At 26.8% G+C, this 19,845-nt stretch overlaps 4 protein-coding genes across 4 annotated transcripts; all 4 read right to left on the bottom strand.

Moving 5' to 3' along the window:
* Positions 1-1,626: 1,626 nt before the first annotated feature.
* LOC114938752 (uncharacterized) lies at positions 1,627-3,881 on the bottom strand. Its single transcript, XM_029312820.2, has 5 exons — positions 3,851-3,881; positions 3,407-3,676; positions 2,675-3,143; positions 1,893-1,992; positions 1,627-1,785 (listed from the first exon to the last, which is right to left on the bottom strand). The coding sequence occupies exons 1-5, from the start codon at positions 3,879-3,881 to the stop codon at positions 1,627-1,629; spliced, it is 1,029 nt and encodes a 342-aa protein (XP_029168653.2).
* A 2,499-nt stretch (positions 3,882-6,380) lies between these two features.
* On the bottom strand, positions 6,381-8,898 carry LOC114938751 (uncharacterized). The gene is made up of 4 exons (XM_085486784.1): positions 8,811-8,898; positions 8,364-8,633; positions 7,656-7,947; positions 6,381-6,393 (listed from the first exon to the last, which is right to left on the bottom strand). Exons 1-4 carry the CDS (start codon positions 8,896-8,898, stop codon positions 6,381-6,383), a joined length of 663 nt encoding a protein of 220 aa, XP_085342910.1.
* A 3,808-nt stretch (positions 8,899-12,706) lies between these two features.
* LOC114938793 (odorant receptor 13a-like) lies at positions 12,707-15,477 on the bottom strand. The gene is made up of 7 exons (XM_029312873.2): positions 15,436-15,477; positions 14,931-15,200; positions 14,217-14,685; positions 13,774-13,873; positions 13,464-13,592; positions 13,171-13,326; positions 12,707-12,757 (listed from the first exon to the last, which is right to left on the bottom strand). The coding sequence occupies exons 1-7, from the start codon at positions 15,464-15,466 to the stop codon at positions 12,707-12,709; spliced, it is 1,206 nt and encodes a 401-aa protein (XP_029168706.2). The 5' UTR covers positions 15,467-15,477.
* A 1,179-nt stretch (positions 15,478-16,656) lies between these two features.
* On the bottom strand, positions 16,657-19,555 carry LOC114938750 (odorant receptor 13a-like). The gene is made up of 7 exons (XM_029312818.2): positions 19,516-19,555; positions 19,008-19,277; positions 18,294-18,762; positions 17,852-17,951; positions 17,453-17,578; positions 17,160-17,315; positions 16,657-16,749 (listed from the first exon to the last, which is right to left on the bottom strand). The coding sequence occupies exons 1-7, from the start codon at positions 19,544-19,546 to the stop codon at positions 16,699-16,701; spliced, it is 1,203 nt and encodes a 400-aa protein (XP_029168651.2). The 5' UTR covers positions 19,547-19,555; the 3' UTR covers positions 16,657-16,698.
* Positions 19,556-19,845: the final 290 nt, after the last annotated feature.

Below are 19,845 nucleotides of genomic sequence, written 5' to 3'. Positions count from 1 at the left end.
CATATTTTAACATGATTGATTTCATACTTTTGCATCTGTGTACGATGAAAGTTAACAATAAAGTAAAAGATTTAAATAACAAATTCCGCTTTATTCGAATTGAAAAGAAGGAAACACAAGAATCTCAAGTTTTTATCGAAGCATCCTGTAGTAAGCATTTTCATATAACACGATATATAACATACCCTTATGAAAATTTAATACTGTAATCATTGGAAGTTCAATAATTAAATCGCTAGATATTACATTATATATCAGCCATTTAAGTACTCGAAATAAGTGATTAATTGAACTTACTAATGATAAATTTCCATACGGGTATTTTACAATAACTTTCACATTTTGAGCATAATCAATTGGTAATATGAATTTCAATTCCTCTTTGCTAGTAGAAAAGATATATAGCCAGCCGATGTTTTTAATATCTGAAAATAATATATATATCTATATATATTCAAGGAAAAAGATTTTAAAAAAGAGAGAATATTTTTTTACAAAAATATATGATAATATAAACTACATATGTGTTTTTAATTTCTGTACGTTAACATAATTCTTTATATTTATATAAATAGAGGGAAGATACTCTCTCTTGTGGTAAAAGCTAAATACTAACAATAAGATAAAAATTATAATATTAAAGAAATATTTTATTCTAATTATTTCTCTTTCTTTCTTTCCCATAAAAATATAGGATAAATAATTATGTAGGTATATAATTAATAATTAAATGTTAATAGATTCAAAAAGTGATAGCTAAACTATGTAAGACAAGTTATTAATAACCCTACATTACAAAAAGTGGCCATTGTTAGCGGAAGAATTTTTCCTGCGGTAATGCAAAACGGTTTCTTCGTTAATAACATTAGCAGAATAATGTTTTTCGCCTTATGTGGTTCCCATGTATACCAGTCTAGATCACAAATAGTACGGTATACTGCATCGCACTTATAAAAATAAAAATACACATATTTTATTAAATATACAAAGTAGACGACTAAAGGTGTTAGAGGCTAATATTATACAGACAAGTAAACATACATCAGATGTTAACTGCACTAGTGATGTTTATTTTTGCGTTCAAGAGATGCATGTTTATTTTCAAATGGTAGTAATTTCGAGTATTTTTATAATAAAAACTCAACATTTTTACATTGTTTTTTTGATGTAATTTTGATATCATGACTATGTGTGGCAATTTTATTCGTCAAGAAACGAACTATAATGATACGTAATCAGAAGAACTTATTGTCAATTTAAAAAAAAGGTGTCTTTGAATTGACCTTAACGACTTTACTCAGAAAAAAAATTAAATTTATATAATACCCGCTTTGATGCCAAATAGTCATTGAAAATTAGAATTGCTTATCTCGTTCAATTTCGGCAATATTAGTCTGTAACACCTTTAGTCATCCGCCCTGTAAATAAATATAATATATATGTACAATATACAGTGTGTTCAGCGTAAGAATCCGCATGATTTTGAAAACGTTTTTGACAGTGTAAAAAAATTTATATAGTGAAAAATCTGTTTTACGTAAACTATATTACATGTAATATAGAAATAAAAAAAACTGTATCTACATTTATCACAAATTGCAAAATTGCTTAATATAATATACAATGCTACTGTATTGTATGCATAAATATGTGATTTACTTGTCCAGATATTAAATCTCCGCCAAAGCAGTAGATAAACGTTTGCATAAGCTGAGAAATGACAACTAATAACACATAACTTAATTGTGACAACTTTGCCGTGTTCATATTTTCGTCAGTAAACACCTAAATAAAATATACCTCATTAATTAATAAAAACAGATTAATATAAATTAAATAGATATAATCACGCCATATTTATACGTCAACAAATATGTTATGCTATAACTTACAATAACCAATACAAATCCGTATAGACAAAATATTATACTAAACTCGAGTACCAACAGAAATAATATTAGTGTAAATGTATTTTCGACATTATTGGCATATCTACGTGAACATATAAATAAACAAAAATAAGATATATTCTCTTTATATTGAATATATTAGATAGTAATAATTACATATAAAAATTTTTTACTTTTAAATATCGCATTATTTAGCAAATTTATATTTTGACATTTTTTAATAGTATTAATATATTAATTAGTCTTCAAATCTTGTACTTATTAAATATAAAAACAAGAATTTCGATAAACGAAGAGAGATTTCGATAAATTTAAATAGGCAATATTTATAAAAAGACGAACCGATTCTACATTAAATAAAAGGAGTTACGCAAATGGAAATTTGCACACTGTTTCTTTACTGTATTATTTCTATCATTAAGATAATTTTCAATTATGACAAAATAAAATGAGGTGAAGAAGTAATATGCAAGTTAAATTTCCTCTATGAGAAAGCCAATATTGAAAAACCATCGTTTACAAAACATTAAGACTTTGATATAGATTTACCCAGTAAAAAATGATGGTCGAGTCGACATCAAATTCGTCGAATCGATGTCGAATTCGTCGAATCGATGTCGAATCGATGACGATTCGACTAATCATTTCTCATTGGGTATATACTATTATTTATTAATTAATAATTTTAAAAATCTTTCTCTAAGATCTAAATTTGCTCAAAAATTCTGCAGAAATTTCATTATATTGTTAAAATCAAAACCCACCTGATCAGACGTAAATGAGTCACTATGCAACTACTCAGAGCTTTATTGAAATCTTTGCATGAGGTCAAATTGTTTAGTTGACGTTTGAAATTCTCCAACTGACCATACATGTGAAGAATCGCAAATCCCAAAAATCCACTTACTCCAACGTAAATAAATATTGCTATTAGAACTGCTATAGCTTGAGCAAAAAACGTCAACTCAAATTGCAGACTGTTATCAGTGTCGTAAACATAATAAGTTTGCAGAGGTAAGGGCCTATTTCGATCCGTGAGATTCGTCAACTGTCTGACTGGTAAGTGGAAATAAGGTATAATGATAAGAAAAGTATATGCCGGTATTGTTACAACAGCGGCACAAATTGTAATTAATCGAGCGATCCAAGCGCGCTTTATCATTACATCTCTCTCTGTGTCTAACTTTAGCCTCAACCAGTCCTCCTCTATCATGCAAATGATGGATGATATCACTGGCAAATAAAAAAAACGTAATATCCGATAAAGAAATATCGAATATAACATTAGAAGATACTTATTAACATAGATATCGAAAAGAAAATTATCGTACACATATCTTAATTTATTCCAACATTAAAATGCATTATGATAAAAATTATGTATATTTCTTTTACTGCCATAATATATTATGTGACTATAGTAATTAAATTCTCTAAAAAGAATTTTATAAAGATATAAAACGTGAATGCTTTGAATTAATTAATTCTATTCATACCTGTTTGTTTCCATCGCATAATAACAAATTCGAATAAAATGGTGAATATAGCTAATGTCACTTTTATATTGTCTATCATTAGCGCCATATCACCCGAAACTCGTATAAGCGCATGTACCATAGGAATACCAATGACAAATGCTAGCATAATAAAATTGAAACCCGCACAAATGTCAGAACCGAGTCTTCTTTTGGAGACTTCATTAGTTTTAGGCCATAAACCGGCCAATTCTAAATTGAGACGGTTTATTCCAATTGCCCACACAAAATCTATTAAAATTTTTTTAAGTTGAGTAGTAATTACAAATTTGTACATACATTGTAAAACTTTTATTAAAATGATGAAAATGCAATGCACGTATTTGTTACATATAATAAATACATTTATAACACAATTCTTACTTAAAAATTATAAGTAGAAAATGTATAAAATAGGCTTCGTACCTTTGTAACCTAAAGATTCCGACTTGTCCATTTTGAGGACTAATATGAATGTGTCGAAGAGATGGTGATCAACGTATTCTCTTCCCATTTATGATAAAATAACTATCACGCATGCTCGCGAAACGAGTGCAATAACCTTGATGCGTTATAGAAAGATGCATTAAATATTAATGATGCAACTTCCAGTCGTTTTTAGTTCTCTGTTTCGTATTAAAACTTTATAGGAGGAATAATACTTGCAAACTTATTTATTTCTTCTTCCTTTTTTTTTACAAGATGTATACAGGGAATGTATATTGTATCGCTTATATATTATAGACCTTATATTAAAAGTTTTTTCATAGTTCTCTACATTTCATGTACCTATATGCGCTTACTATGAAGAAGATGAACATGTAATTACATGTTGTGTAGTTGAAAAAATTTTTTGCGTGATACTGTAAAACAGAAAAGAAGAGTACAATAAAGTACAGAATGTCGTTTTACATATTTTTTGCACATTTAGTACAAGAGCACGTTATTTGACATAACATCGAATACAGTGAATGGAGAAAAATATTTAATTGAGAGTTTCTTTTTTCTTTTAATATATGAGAGGAATGCAAAATTTAAATCTATAATTATCGTGCTAATTTTTAAACAATTGTGATTGTAACCTACAGATAAGACTAATATAATTTACGATTACATAGGAAAAATATAAGAAACTCGTAAATAAAATAAATAATGTAAAATTTATTTTTACTATAAGGAATATAATTATTAATTTTTAGTAATTTTACCCCAAGAGACATATGCATATATCCTTTTATTTATTTGATAGATGGAAGAGCTAATAGAAATAAAAGAAAAAAATACAAAAAAACGTGCGAAGAAAAGAAGAAATCTATCTGTCCCACACGCAAGTACAGTATTATTTCTGTAAAAAAAATAGACAGCAGAAAAAAACAACACAGGAGGCGCGAAAAAATTAAGTGATTTTGGTACGAGAGCTTTTTTGGATTGCTGTTATATCAAGAATAGCAAAAGCGGATATGCAGTAAATAAGGTAAGCAAAAAAAAATCAAAAATTATTTCGATAATGACATCAGCGAGGCATGCATCAATTGAGTATCTATGCAGATCATATTTTAACATGATTGATTTCACACTTTTGCATCTGTGAACGATGAAAGTTAACAATAAAGGAAAGTATTTAAATAACAAATTCCGCTTTATTCGAATTGAAAAAAAGGAAACACAAGAATCTCAAGTTTTTATCGAAGCATCCTGTAGTGGGCATTTTCATATAACACGATATATAACATACCCTTATGGAAATTTAATACTGTAATCATTGGAGGTTCAATAATTAAATCGCTAGATATTACACTATATATCAGCCATTTAAGTACTTGAAATAAGTGATTAATTGAACTTACTAGTGATAAATTTCCATACGGGTATTTTACAATAACTTTCACATTTTGAGCATAATCAATTGGTAATATGAATTTCAATTCCTCTTTGCTAGTAGAAAAGATATATAGCCAGCCGATGTTTTTAATATCTGAAAATAATATATATATCTATATATATTCAAGGAAAAAGATTTTAAAAAAGAGAGAATATTTTTTTACAAAAATATATGATAATATAAACTACATATGTGTTTTTAATTTCTGTACGTTAACACAATTCTTTATATTTATATAAATAGAGGGAAGATACTCTCTCTTGTGGTAAAAGCTTAATACTAACAATAAGATAAAAATTATAATATTAAAAAAATATTTTATTCTAATTATTTCTCTTTCTTTCTTTCCCATAGATATATAGGATAAATAATTATGTAGGTATATAATTAATAATTAAATGTTAATAGATTCAAAAAGTGATAGCTAAACTATGTAAGACAGATTATTAATAACCCTACATTACAAAAAGTGGCCATTGTTAGCGGAAGAATTTTTCCTGCCGTAATGCAAAACGGTTTCTTCGTTAATAACATTAGCAGAATAATGTTTTTCGCCTCATGTGGTTCCCATGTATACCAGTCCAGATCACAAATAGTACGGTATACTGCATCGCACTTATAAAAATAAAAATACACATATTTTATTAAATATACAAAGTAGATGACTAAAAGTGTTAGAGGCTAATATTATACAGACAAGTAAACATACATCAGATGTTAACTGCACTAGTGATGTTTATTTTTGCGTTCAAGAGATGCATGTTTATTTTCAAATGGTAGTAATTTCGAATATTTTTATAATAGAAACTAAACATTTTTACATTGTTTTTTTAATGTGGTTTTGATATCATGACTATGTGTGGCAATTTTATTCGTCAAGAAACGAACTATAATGATACGTAATCAGAAGAACTTATTGTCAGTTTAAAAAAAAAGGTGTTTTTGAATTGATCTTAACGACTTTACTCAGAAAAAAAATTAAATTCATATAATACCCGCTTCGATGCTAAATAGTCATTGAAAATTAGAATTGCTTATCTCGTTCAATTTTGGCAATATTAGTCTGTAACACCTTTAGTCATCCGCCCTGTAAATAAATATAATATATATGTACAATATACAGTGTGTTCAGCGTAAGAATCCGCATAATTTTGAAAACGTTTTTGACAGTGTAAAAAAATTTATATAGTGAAAAAACTGTTTTACGTAAACTATATTACATGTAATAAAGAAATAAAAAAACTGTATCTACATTTATCACAAATTGCAAAATTGATTAATATAATATACAATGTTACTGTATTGTATGCATAAATATGTGATTTACTTGTCCAGATATTAAATCTCCGCCAAAGCAGTAGATAAACGTTTGCATAAGCTGAGAAATGACAACTATTAACGTATAACTTAATTGTGACAACTTTGCCGTGTTCATATTTTCGTCAGTAATCATCTAAATAAAATATACCTCATTAATTAAAATAAACAGATTGATATGAATTAAATAGATATAATCACGCCATATTTATACGTCAACAAATATGTTATGCTATAACTTACAATAACCAGTACAAATCCGCATAAACAAAATATTATACTAAACTCGAGTACCAACAGAAATAATATTAGTGTAAATGTATGTTCGACATTATTGGCATATCTACGTAAACATATAAATATACAAAAATAAGATATATACTTTTTATATTGAATATATAGCATAGTAAGAATTACATATAAAAATTTTTTACTCTTAAATATTGCATTATTTAGCAAATTTATATTTCGACATTTCTTAATAGTATTAATATATTAATTAGTCTTCAAATCTTGTACTTATTAAATATAAAAACAAGAATTTCGATAAACGAAGAGGGATTTCGATAAATTTAAATAGGCAATATTTATAAAAAAAACGGACCGATTCCACATTAAATAAAAGGAGTTACGCAAATTGAAATTTGTACACTGTTTCTTTACTATATTATTATTTATATCATTAAGATAATTTTCAATTATGACGAAATAAAATAAGGTGAAGAAGTAATATTCAAGTTAAATTTCCTCTATGAGAAAGCCAAAATTGAAAAACCATCGTTTACAAAACATTAAGACTTTGATATAGATTTACCCAGTGAAAAATGATGGTCGAATCGACATCAAATTCTTCGAATCGATGTCGAATTCGTCGAATCGATGTCGAATCGATGACGATTCGACTAATCATTTCTCATTTGTGGGTATATACTATTATTTATTAATTAATAATTTTAAAAATCTTTCTCTAAGATCTAAATTTGCTCAAAAATTCTGCAGAAATTTCATTATATTGTTAAAATCAAAACCCACCTGATCAGACGTAAATGAGTCACTATGCAACTACTCAGAGCTTTATTGAAATCTTTGCATGAGGTCAAATTGTTTAGTTGACGTTTGAAATTCTCCAACTGACCATACATGTGAAGAATCGCAAATCCCAAAAATCCACTTACCCCAACGTAAATAAATATGGCTAGTAGAACTGCTATAGCTTGAGCGAAAAACGTCAACTCAAATTGCAGACTATTATCAGTGTCGTAAACATAATAAGTTTGCAGAGGTAAGGGCCTATTTCGATCCGTGAGATTCGTCAACTGTCTGACTGGTAAGTGGAAATAAGGTATAATGATAAGAAAAGTATATGCCGGTATTGTTACAACGGCAACAGAAATTGTAACTAGTCGAGCGATCCAAGCGCGCTTTATCATTACATCTCTCTCTGTGTTTAACTTTAGCCTCAACCAGTCCTCTTCTATCATAATAATTATGGATGATATCACTGACAAATAAAAAAACGTAATATAGACAAAAAGATATCGAATGTAACATTAGATAATACTTATTAACATAGATATCGAAAAGAAAATTATCGTACACATATCCTATTTTATTCCAACAATAAAATACAGTAGGATAAAAATTATGTACATTTCTTTTACTGTCATAATCTAATATGTGAAAAGAATTTTACAAAGATATTAAACGTGAATGCTTTGAATTAATTAATTCTATTTATACCTTCTTGTTTCCGTCGCATAATAAGAAATTCTAATAAAATGGTCAATATAATTAATGTCATTTGTAAATTGTCTATCATTAGCGCCATATCACCCGAAACTCGTATAAGCGCATGTACCATAGGAATACCAATGACAAATGCTAGCATAATAAAAGTGAAACCCGCACAAATGTCAGAACCGAGTCTTCTTTTAGAGACTTCATTAGTTTTAGGCCATAAACCGACCAATTTTAAATTGAGACGGTTTATTCCAATTGCCCACACAAAATCTTAAAATAAAATATTTTTAAGTTGAGTAGTAATTACAAATTTGTACGTAGATTGTAAAACTTTTATTAAAATGATGAAAATACAATGCACGTATTTGTTACATATGACAAATACATTTATAACACAATTCTTACTTAAAAATTATAAGTAGAAAATGTATAAAATAGGCTTCGTACCTTTGTAACCTGAAGATTCCGACTTGTCCATTTCGAGGACTAATATGAATGTGTCGAAGAGATGTTGTCCATCGTAAACTCTTCCCATCTTATCATAAAATAACTGTCACGCATGCTCGTGAAGCGAGTGCAATAACCTGGATGCGTTGTAGAAGAATGTATTAAATATTAACGATACTACTTCCAGTCGTTTTCAGTTGTCTGTTTCGGAATAAAACTTTAACAGGCGTAACAATAGTTGCAAACTTATAGTTTTTTCTTTTTTTTTACAAAACGTATTTACAGGATGTATTGTATCGCTTATATATCATTGACCTTATATTAAAAGTTTTTTCATACTTCTTTTTGTTTCATATATGTGCGTTTATAATGAAAATATAGTGTCATGTAAATTATATGCTGTGTGATTCGACAAATTTTCTGTAAAATATTGTAAAAGAAAAAAAAAGAATACAATATAGTACAGAATGTCATTTTACTTGTTTTTTGCACGTTTAGTAGGCACAAGAACACATTCGTAGACGTATCATTGGATGCAGTGAATGGAAAAATATTTTAATTGAAAGTTTCTTTTTTTTTAATATATGAGAGCAATGCAATTGTCAAACCTATAATTTTTGTGCTATTTTTAAAAAAATTGTAATTGTAATATTCAAATAAGATTAATACATTTTACGACTACATGGCATTAATTCTTATTAGCAATTTTAACAGAAGAAAAACATATATATTCTTTTCTCTTATTCTCATTTACTAGAGTTAATGTAATATTAATTTATGTGTTATCAGCACCAGTTTTAAATCCTGTATTTTAAATTAAAACGATATATAAATAACAAATCGATATTTTGAATAACTAAAATAAATATATTTTTTAAAGACTTTAAAAAATAACTAAAAATAAAAAAATTTTTAATAATTTTTAAAAATAATATTGATTACGATACCATATTATATTTGTAATCAGTTGCAGGTTCAACATCTAAATTTTCTCGTCTGGAAAAATAAGATTGAATAAATAATATTTTTTCTAATCTAGAAATTCGGGATATAACTATTAACGTCGGAATATAACTATTAGTCTCGTCATACAAGTCAAGCCGAAAGTGACAGTAGAAGCATATGTTAAAGACAATATGAAAGAAAAAGAGCGCAAACAAGTAAGTGATTTTGCGAAAGCTTTTTTTTATTGCCGCTATAACAAGAATGACAATAGTGCGTATACAGTAAATATAAGGTAAGAAAAAGAAAATTAAATAACAAATTCTGCTTTATTTAAATTGAAAAGTAAGCAACACACAAGAATCACAACCTCTAATCAAAGCATCCTGTAGTAGGCACTCTCATATAACACGATAATATATTTGACAAAATAACTATCATACTTTGAGTATATGAACAATTGGTAATATGAATTTCAATTTTTTTTGCTAGTAGAAAAGATATATAGCCAGCCGATATTTTTAATATCTACAAATATATATTTATATTCAAGAAAAACGATTTTAAAAAAGAGAAAATAATTTTTTACGAAAATATGTGATAATATAAACTACTATGTGCTTTGTAATTTATATATATTATTAAAATAATTTTTTACATTTACATAAATAGAGATATCTCTTTTGTGGTAAAAGTTTAATATTAACAATAAGATAAAAAATTATAAGATAAAGAAAGTATTTTCTTTTAATTATCTTTCTTTCTCTCTTTCCCATAGATGTAAAGGATAAATAATTATATAATTAATAATTAAATAATAGAGAGATTTAAAAATTTATAGCTAAATTATGTAAAAACAAATTATTGATAATCTTATATTACAAAGTGGCCATTCTTAGCAGAAAAATTTTTCCCGCAATAATGCAAAGCGGTTCCTTAGTTAGTAACATTAGCAGAATAATGTTTTTCGCATAATGTGGTTTCCATGTACACTGTAAAAAAATATGTAATATATTACACAAAATATGTAAAATTACATAAATAATAAGTGTAAAATTACACGATAAATAATAGAAATAATTACCTTTTCATTATTTATCATGTAATTTTACATTTATTATTTATGTAATTTTACATATGTTTAATGTAATTTTACAAAATTTTTTACAGTGTATACCACTCCAGATCGCAAATAGTACGGTACACTGCGTCACACTTAATAAAAATACACACATATTTTATTAAATATATAGGGTAAATGATTAAAGGTGTTATAGGTTAATATTATGCATGCTATACAGACAAGTAAATATATAGTAGATGTTGACTGAATTAGTGAAGTTTATTTTGGTGTTGAAAAGATGCATGTTTATTTATAAATAGCAGTAATTTCGAGCATTTTTATAACAAGAACTGAAAACTGTCATATTGATAAATTCCCAAAATTATTAATAGCAGTCACTAGTATTTAAATAGGAGTTGTAGAAATTAATCGTCTAAACTAGCAAGTAAAATATTTATTCAGTTTCACGACGTTTCGATCATGTAATTGTGGTCTTTATCAAGTAAAACACTAAAATATTTTATTACATAAATAGTTATTAACGTAACACAAAAAATTCACAGATAAACATATCTATAAAAACTATAAACCATACTTACAAATGAATTAAATTAAAGTTAACACATTATTATATAAATTTTGTCAGTAACATTTCTTGAAACTATATAAGTCAATCAATAGAACAAAGCGAAACAATAAACATCATAATTTGTTATCATAATTAAATTTGATAACAAAACTGAGTTTGATTTACGAGTTGACATAATTACTTTTACTTGTAACTTAAATTCCTACTGTATTAACAAATCTGCTTATAAATACTAAAATGTAGCATATATGTATATGTATATCTCATTTTGTTTAATCTAACAAAATATAATTATGCACGCAAAGCGAAGTTATGTTATTCTTTGATAATAATCTCAAAAATTGCGACGCATGCATGCAAAAATTATTATTGCAATCAATGCATAAAAAATATATTAATTATACAAAGCATAAAAATTCAATATTTAAATCTTTAACAGAAAATACGAACGAAAAAATAAAATTTTCTACAAGAATCTTTTGTAATTAAATATCTATATGCTTTTATTAGACTCGCGCGAGACTCTATACCCCATATGTCCATCACGCTGCGCGGCTCGCGCGAAACTGATTCTTGTTCGAGGTATCGTGAGCGCGAAACCGAGGACACGTGACCGCTGGTCATGTGACCACTGGTCACGTGACCATCGGTTTCGCGCTCGCGATACCCCGCATAAGATTCAGTCTCGCGCGAGCCGCGCATCGTAATGGATGTGGGGATATACTAATCTGATCACGTGATTAGTTTCACGCGAGCCGTGCACGTTGTTAACGTAATATTGAATACAGTAAACGGAGAAAATTTTAAATTGTGTTTTTTTCTTTCTAATAAACAAGAAAAATGAAATATTCAAACCTTTAAATTTTATCGAATTACTTTTAAAACAATTGTGCCAGTAATCTTTAAAAAAGAATAAAACAATTTATATGAGTACATAACAAACACAGAAAATTAGTAACGAGATAAAATTATAATATAAAAAACTTTACATTTTTTAGGTGCTGAGAAATATAGTTAAAACTATTGAGACTTATTAATCTTACACTGCAGAACGTAGTTTTTGTTAGAGGAATAATTTTTCTTACAATAATACAAAAAGATTCCTGAATAAGTTTCATTAATAAAATATCTTACAATAAATAGCAAATAACTACTTACATAAGGCATATGAAACTTTATTTCTACTATAACAAATACAATTAATTGATCATTATTCGTAATTTTGAATACACGAATATAATGTCATCCAACTCCCTTACTTATTCTTGAATTATTATATAATAAGATACAAATTTGATCTTTTCAAGCTTGTGCCAGCAAAAACGATATATATCCTACTGATGTTTTTACAAACTGAAAATAAATAGATATTATATCAGTACATTTTATAAAATGTAATTTATACAAAATATATTGTAATTGATTATAATTTCAAAAATTAGATTGACTTTATGCTTTCATCTTATCAATGTATAATTACAATTGTAACATTTAAATCATATAATAATTATAGATAATATTATTTTAATCTACAATATAAATATAATATATCAATTAACAAATTAGAATATTTTATAATTTAAAAAATTATTCTGTTTTAATATGTTTGTGTTAAAATATATGTCAACAAATAGTATATATTATCGCATTTTTCTTGATTTATATATAAATAAATGATCAAAAATTTGATCTTAATTTGTAATTGTTGCCAAATGTAGTTAAAAAAATAAAAATATTTAATATCTTAATAATCTTAATAATCTTACGCTGCAAAAAGTAGTTATTGTTAATGGAATAATTCTTCCTGCAGTGATACGAGGAGGTTTCTGAGTTCGTAGCAATAATATAATAATATGTTTTGCTCGACCCGATTCTAAATTGTACCATTCAAGATCACATAAAGCACGATATATTGCTTCACACTAAATAAATATATATTATGATATATATCTTAATAACAAATTTTATAATAGATATAAAATTAAAATTAAAATCATCAAGTGTCATCCGCGTGTTAAACTGAAATAACCATGTTACAATTATATAATCGCATACTTACTTTTTCTGTTATCAGATCTCCGACATAACAATAAAAAAACATTTGTATAAATACAATTGTAACAATAAATACTATGTAGCTTACTTGTAGAATTCCCACGTCATTTATGTTTCTTCTCTCTGTAATAATCTAAATAATAGCACTGATTCATTAATAAAAATTAATTCAAGTCAATATAAATTCAATAAAAATAATAATATGTAACAATATATTGTCCAAATATATTGTCCAATATATTGTCCAAATTTTTAATTTTTAATTAAATAAAATATACATTTAACTAATTTAATTGCGTTAGCGCTATACTTACAATAAGCGTTTGAAATCCATATATACAAAATATAATTGCAAAATGTACTACCAATGCAAGCATAATGAAAGTGAATATATCCTCGATGTTATAAGCAAACCTATGTATACAACACATACGCGGTTAAAAACAACAATAAAATCAGTAATTAAAACATCAAATCTAAGTTGTGTGTACACAGATATAACATTAAAAAATATTGTACCTTACATATACAATACATATATATATATATATATATATATATATATAAATAATTTAAAAAAATTAGTTTTGGGAGCGTTCTATATAATTTAATAAAATATTCTGTATACTGTATAATTAAACATTAAACTAAAAACGAGTTTTATGTTTAAATATTAACATTTTTATGTAAGAATATCAAATAGTGAAAAATTAAAGACTTCTTGTAAAGCTTTCTTGCTTACAATAAAAATTCACACCTAATGATTCGTATGTGAGTCACAATGTTACTACTCAGTGCTCTGTCAAAATCGTTGCATGAGACCAAATTGACTAATCGGTGTTTTAAATTCTCTAACTGACCACAGACGTGAAGAACCAGTAGTACAAGAAAAGCGTCTACTGAGAGGTAGACATATAAACCCAGAATTAAGGTCAAAGCTTGAGTGAGAAATGTCAACTCGAATTGCGGACTCTTATCTGTGTCGTAAAAATAATACGTCTGCATCGGTAAAGGTTTGTTTCGATCTGTGAGATTTGTCACATATCTGGTTGGTTGGCCAATACATGAAGGAACGATGAGCAAAATGAACGCAGATAATGTCACAGCATATGTACAAATTACAAATAATCGAGAAGTTTTCGCATATTTTATCATTACATCCCTCTCTACACTTAGCTTTAATGCCATCCAATCTTCCGCCATCATATTTAAAACGGATGAAAGAACTGAAAAATATTGGAAACATTTGATATGCGACTAGTACGAATAAAATATGTCATTTATATATAAATATTATACCTATTTATTAATCAACATATTAAGAAGAAAATCACATATACCGTGCAAATTAATCTTGAATATCTTTATATGTGTAATATTATCTAATATTATTGCACCCATAAATTACAAAAAATTGAGATAATAAAAAAAATAAAATGATGCATTTTATATTAAATAATTCTAGATATACCTATTTGTTTCCATCGTAGGATAACAAGTTTTAGTGAAACTAGTATTAATGGTAATGTAAGTCGTAAGTTGTCTATCATTAGCTCCAAGTTGCCCCAAACTCGCACAAGCGCACACACAGATGGAACACCAGAAATAAATATCATCAAAATAAGAACGGAACCCACACGAATATCAAGATCGATCCTTCTTTTAGTAGCATTATTGATTGTAGGCCACAAGCCGACCAATTCCAGACATAAATGATTTAATTCAACAGCCCACAAGAAATCTGATAAAATAATCTTTTTATGAAAATCAAACGTAAAGATAATAATCTTTACGCGTAGATATAAAAGATAGTATAAAATCCTAATTTTGAAAAAAACCATAGAAATATGATGACATGTAGGGTGTAACAAAATTATATTTATAATGCAACATTAAACATGATTTAAAAAATTATTGCAATATAAAAACACATATATTTTAAAAGAAATATATATAATATATTATTGAATTAATACCTTTGTAACCTGTAGATTTTGAAATATCCATGTTATAGGTTGTGATTGACACGAACATGATAAAGGAAATCTTCTCTCTTCTTGCAATTTAACGATATTCACTGCGCATGCTCGCAATATAAGCATGCCTGTTTTGTCGAAGAACACGCATTAATTAAATATTAAAAATGCTATCCCGAGTTGAATGCAATATTCCTTCTCGTAACAAGACTACTTGATGTATAAGAGTATGTAATAAAAAATATCGCCCCATAATAATATATTGGCTAATAAGATAAGAGGTACATTACGTCCCAGCGTACATCGGAAACATATGCAAACTTGTTTCAGAAGTTTTTTTCATACTTAATGACAAAAGTTTTCTCTACAGAAAACCCGCAAAAAATAAAAAAATTAATACGATAAAGAAGATAATGTCGCATTATAATGTCGCATTTTTCCCGTATTTTTGCTGGAAGAATATATGTATATATATATATATACACACACATGTTTTTTTTAAATGTCTGTGACAAAATATGTATGCAGTTAATAACAAGATGAATGCAGTGGTATCATATGAAGTATAATTTGTAATATACATCTCATCCCAGTCAGAAATGATATTGAAACCGACATCGACTCGATGCCGAATTGGTCGAATCGATATCGATTCGACGTCTTTTCGATCGATCGATTCTGACTGGGATAGCTATATTTTTCAGTAAGAATACCGAAGTTTCTCGCGCGAGTCTTCGTGTGTAAAATTGCTATGCTTTTTTTCTTATTAATATCTGCTGGCGCTCTAGGAAATGTAAAAAAGTGATTTTATATGACACATTCGGCAATATAATTTAAAGTGCGACAACAATTTTTCTATAAAATGACCGATGTGATCTGATGCGACGTGTCAACATCAAATATATAATCAGGCAATAATTAAGTTTACGTGTCCATTCGATGCACTTTACATTTTTTAGGTGCTGAGAATGATAGTTAAAACTATTGAGACTTATTAATCTTACACTGCAGAAAGTAATTTTTGTTAGAGGAATAATTTTTCTTACAATAATACAAAAAGATTCTTAAGCATGTTTCATTAATAAAATACCTTACAATAAATAGCAAATAACTACTTACATAAGGCATATGAAACTTTATTTCTACTATAACAAATGCAATTAATTAATCATTATTCGTAATTTTGAATACACGAATATAATGTCATCCATCTCCCTTATTTATTCTTGAATTATTATATAATAAGATAGAAATTTGATCTTTTCAAGCTTGTGCCAGCAAAAACGATATATATCCTACTGATGTTTTTACAAACTGAAAATAAATAGATATTTATTCAGTACATTTTATAATATATAATTTATACAAAATATATTGTAATTGATTATAATTTCAAAAATTAGATTGACTTTATACTTTCATCTTATCAATTTATAATTACAATAGTAATTATATTACATTTAAATCACATAATAATTATAGATAATACTATTTTAATCTATAATATAAATATAATATATGAATTAAGAAATTATTAAAATATTTTATAATTAAAATAATTATTATAAAATAATTATTTTGTTTTAATATATTTGTTAAAATATATATGTCAAGAAAAAGTATATATTATCGCATTTTTTAAAATTTATATGACGAATAATTTGATCTTAATTTATAATTGTTCCCAATGTAGTTACAAAAACAAAAGTGTTTAATATTCTTACGCTGCAAAAAGTAGTTATTGTTAATGGAATAATTCTTCCTGCAGTGATACGAGGAGGTTTCTGAGTTCGTAGCAATAATATAATAATATGTTTTGCTCGACCCGACTCTAAATTGTACCATTCAAGATCACATAAAGCACGATATATTGCTTCACACTAAATAAATATATATTATGATATATATCTTAATAACAAATTTCATAATAGATATAAAATTGAAATTAAAATCATCAAGTGTCATCCGCGTGTTAAACTGAAATAACCATGTTACAATTATATAATCGCATACTTACTTTTTCTGTTATCAGTTCTCCGACACAGCAATAAAGAAACATTTGTATAAATAGAATTATAACAACAAATACTATGTAGCCTACTCGTACAATACCCGCGTCATTTATTTTTCCCTCTGTAATTACCTAAATAATATCTCTGATTCATTAATAAAAATCAATTCAAGTCACTGCAAATTCAATAATAATAATATGCAATATATATCCCTATAAGCGCATGATATTATTTAATATTTAAGCAATATTCTAGGCATATTTTTAGAATATTTAATATTCTAAGAATACGCCTAGAATATTAAATAATATCATGCGCTTATAGGGATTGTTTAATTTTTTAAAAATAAATTAGATATATGTATATTAAACTATTATAATTATGTTAGCGCTATTATAACTTACAATGAGCGATTGAAATCCATATAGACAAAATATAATTGCAAAATATAATACCAATCCAAGCATAATAAAAGTAAAAATATCCTCGATGTTATTGGCAAACCTAAGTTACAACACACGTGGTTAAAAACATAACAATAAAATCAGTAATTAAGACATCAAATCTAAATTGTGTAACAGATATATAAAATAAAAAAATATTGTATATTATATATACAATATATATATATATATATATATATATATATTAAGAATAAAAAATTAAATTTTGGATGCGTGTTTTATTTATAATTTAATATATAATGTTCTGTATAATTAAACATTACACTATAAACAAAAAACGAGTTTCATGTTTAAATATTAACATTTTTATGCAAGAATATCAAATAGTGAATTATTTAAAGAGTACTTGTAAAGCTTTCTTGCTTACAATAAAAATTCACACCTAATGATTCGTATGTGAGTCACAATGTTACTACTCAGTGCTCTGTCAAAATCGTTGCATGAGACCAAATTGACTAATCGGTGTTTTAAATTCTCTAACTGACCACAAACGTGAAGAACAACTAGTACAAGAAAAGCGTCTACTGAGAGGTAGACATATAAAGCCAAAATTAAGGTCAAGGCTTGAGTGAGAAATGTCAACTCGAATTGCGGACTCTTATCTGTGTCGTAAAAATAATACGTCTGCATCGGTAAAGGTTTGTTTCGATCTGTGAGATTTGTCACATATCTGGTTGGTTGGCCAATACATGAAGGAACAATGAGCAAACTGGACGCAGATAATGTCACAACATATGTATAAATTACAAATAATCGAGAAGTTTTCGCATATTTCATCATTACATCCCTCTCTACACTTAGCTTTGATGCCATCCAATCTTCCGCCATCATATTTAAAACGGATGAAAGAACTGAAAAATATTGGAAACATTTGATATGCGACTAGTACGAATAAAATATGTCATTTATATATAAATATTATAGCTATTTATTAATCAACATATTAAGAAGAAAATCACATATACCGTGCAAATTAATCTTGAATATCTTTATATGTGTAATATTATCTAATATTATTGCACCCATAAATTACAAAAAATTGAGATAATAAAAAAAATAAAATGATGCATTTTATATCAAATAATTCTAGATATACCTATTTGTTTCCATCGTATGATGACAAGTTTTAGTGAAACTATTATTAATGGTAATGTAAGTCGTAAGTTGTCTATCATTAGCTCCAAGTTTCCCCAAACTCGCACAAGCGCACACACAGATGGAACACCAGAAATAAATATCATCAAAATAAGAATGGAACCCACGATAATGTCAAGTTCGATTCTTCTTTTAGTAGCATTATTGATTGTAGGCCACAAACCGATCAATCTCAGACTTAAATGATTTAATTCAACAGCCCACACGAAATCTGACAAAATAATCTTTTTATGAAAATCAAAGCAGAAGATAACAATTTTTACACGCAGATATAAAAGGTTGTATAAAATCCTAATTTTGAAAAAAAAACTATAGAAATATAATGACACGTAGGATGTAACAAAATCGCATTTATAATGCAACATTAAACTTAATTTAAGAAATTATTGCGATATAAAAAACACATATATTATAAAAGAAAGATATATAATTTGTTATAGAATTAATACCTTTGTAACCTGTAGATCTTGAAACATTCATGTTATTATATGATTGATATGAACATGACAAAAGAAATCTTCTCTCTTCTAGCAATTTTACGATACTCACTACGCATGCTCGCAATGTGAGTGCAACACCTGGCTGTTTTGTCGAACAACGCGCATTAATTAAATATTAAGAATGCTATCCCTAGTTGAGCGCAATTTTCCTTCTCGAAACAAGACTAGTTGATGGACGTAAGAATATGTCATAAAAAATATCACCTCATAATAATATCTTGACTAATAAAATAAGAGGTACATTACGTCCCAGCGTACATCGGAAACATATGCAAACTT

The sequence above is a fragment of the Nylanderia fulva genome, unplaced genomic scaffold (assembly GCF_048542155.1).
Source record: "Nylanderia fulva isolate GAGA-0341 unplaced genomic scaffold, ASM4854215v1 Scaffold48, whole genome shotgun sequence".
In the NCBI taxonomy this organism is placed as follows: domain Eukaryota; kingdom Metazoa; phylum Arthropoda; class Insecta; order Hymenoptera; family Formicidae; genus Nylanderia; species Nylanderia fulva.
Note: the sequence above shows the minus strand (reverse complement) of the source record. Positions and strands in the feature narration are given on the sequence as shown.

Coding starts and splice junctions, on each gene's coding strand:
- LOC114938752 (XM_029312820.2), bottom strand. CDS start 3,881: ATGGACAAGTCGGAATCTTTAGGTTACAAAG. Junction 1,993..2,674: donor ACTCATTTACGTCTGATCAG/GTGGGTTTTGAT, acceptor ATGTTCACGTAG/ATATGCCAATAATGTCGAAA. Junction 1,786..1,892: donor ACGGATTTGTATTGGTTATT/GTAAGTTATAGC, acceptor TATTTTATTTAG/GTGTTTACTGACGAAAATAT.
- LOC114938751 (XM_085486784.1), bottom strand. CDS start 8,898: ATGGGAAGAGTTTACGATGGACAACATCTCTTCGACACATTCATATTA. Junction 8,634..8,810: donor GGAATCTTCAGGTTACAAAG/GTACGAAGCCTA, acceptor TTTTATTTTAAG/ATTTTGTGTGGGCAATTGGA. Junction 7,948..8,363: donor TATGCGACGGAAACAAGAAG/GTATAAATAGAA, acceptor TCCACTTACCAG/TCAGACAGTTGACGAATCTC.
- LOC114938793 (XM_029312873.2), bottom strand. CDS start 15,466: ATGGATATTTCAAAATCTACAGGTTACAAAG. Junction 15,201..15,435: donor AAAATCTACAGGTTACAAAG/GTATTAATTCAA, acceptor TTATTTTATCAG/ATTTCTTGTGGGCTGTTGAA. Junction 14,686..14,930: donor CCTACGATGGAAACAAATAG/GTATATCTAGAA, acceptor AATATTTTTCAG/TTCTTTCATCCGTTTTAAAT.
- LOC114938750 (XM_029312818.2), bottom strand. CDS start 19,546: ATGAATGTTTCAAGATCTACAGGTTACAAAG. Junction 19,278..19,515: donor AAGATCTACAGGTTACAAAG/GTATTAATTCTA, acceptor TTATTTTGTCAG/ATTTCGTGTGGGCTGTTGAA. Junction 18,763..19,007: donor CATACGATGGAAACAAATAG/GTATATCTAGAA, acceptor AATATTTTTCAG/TTCTTTCATCCGTTTTAAAT.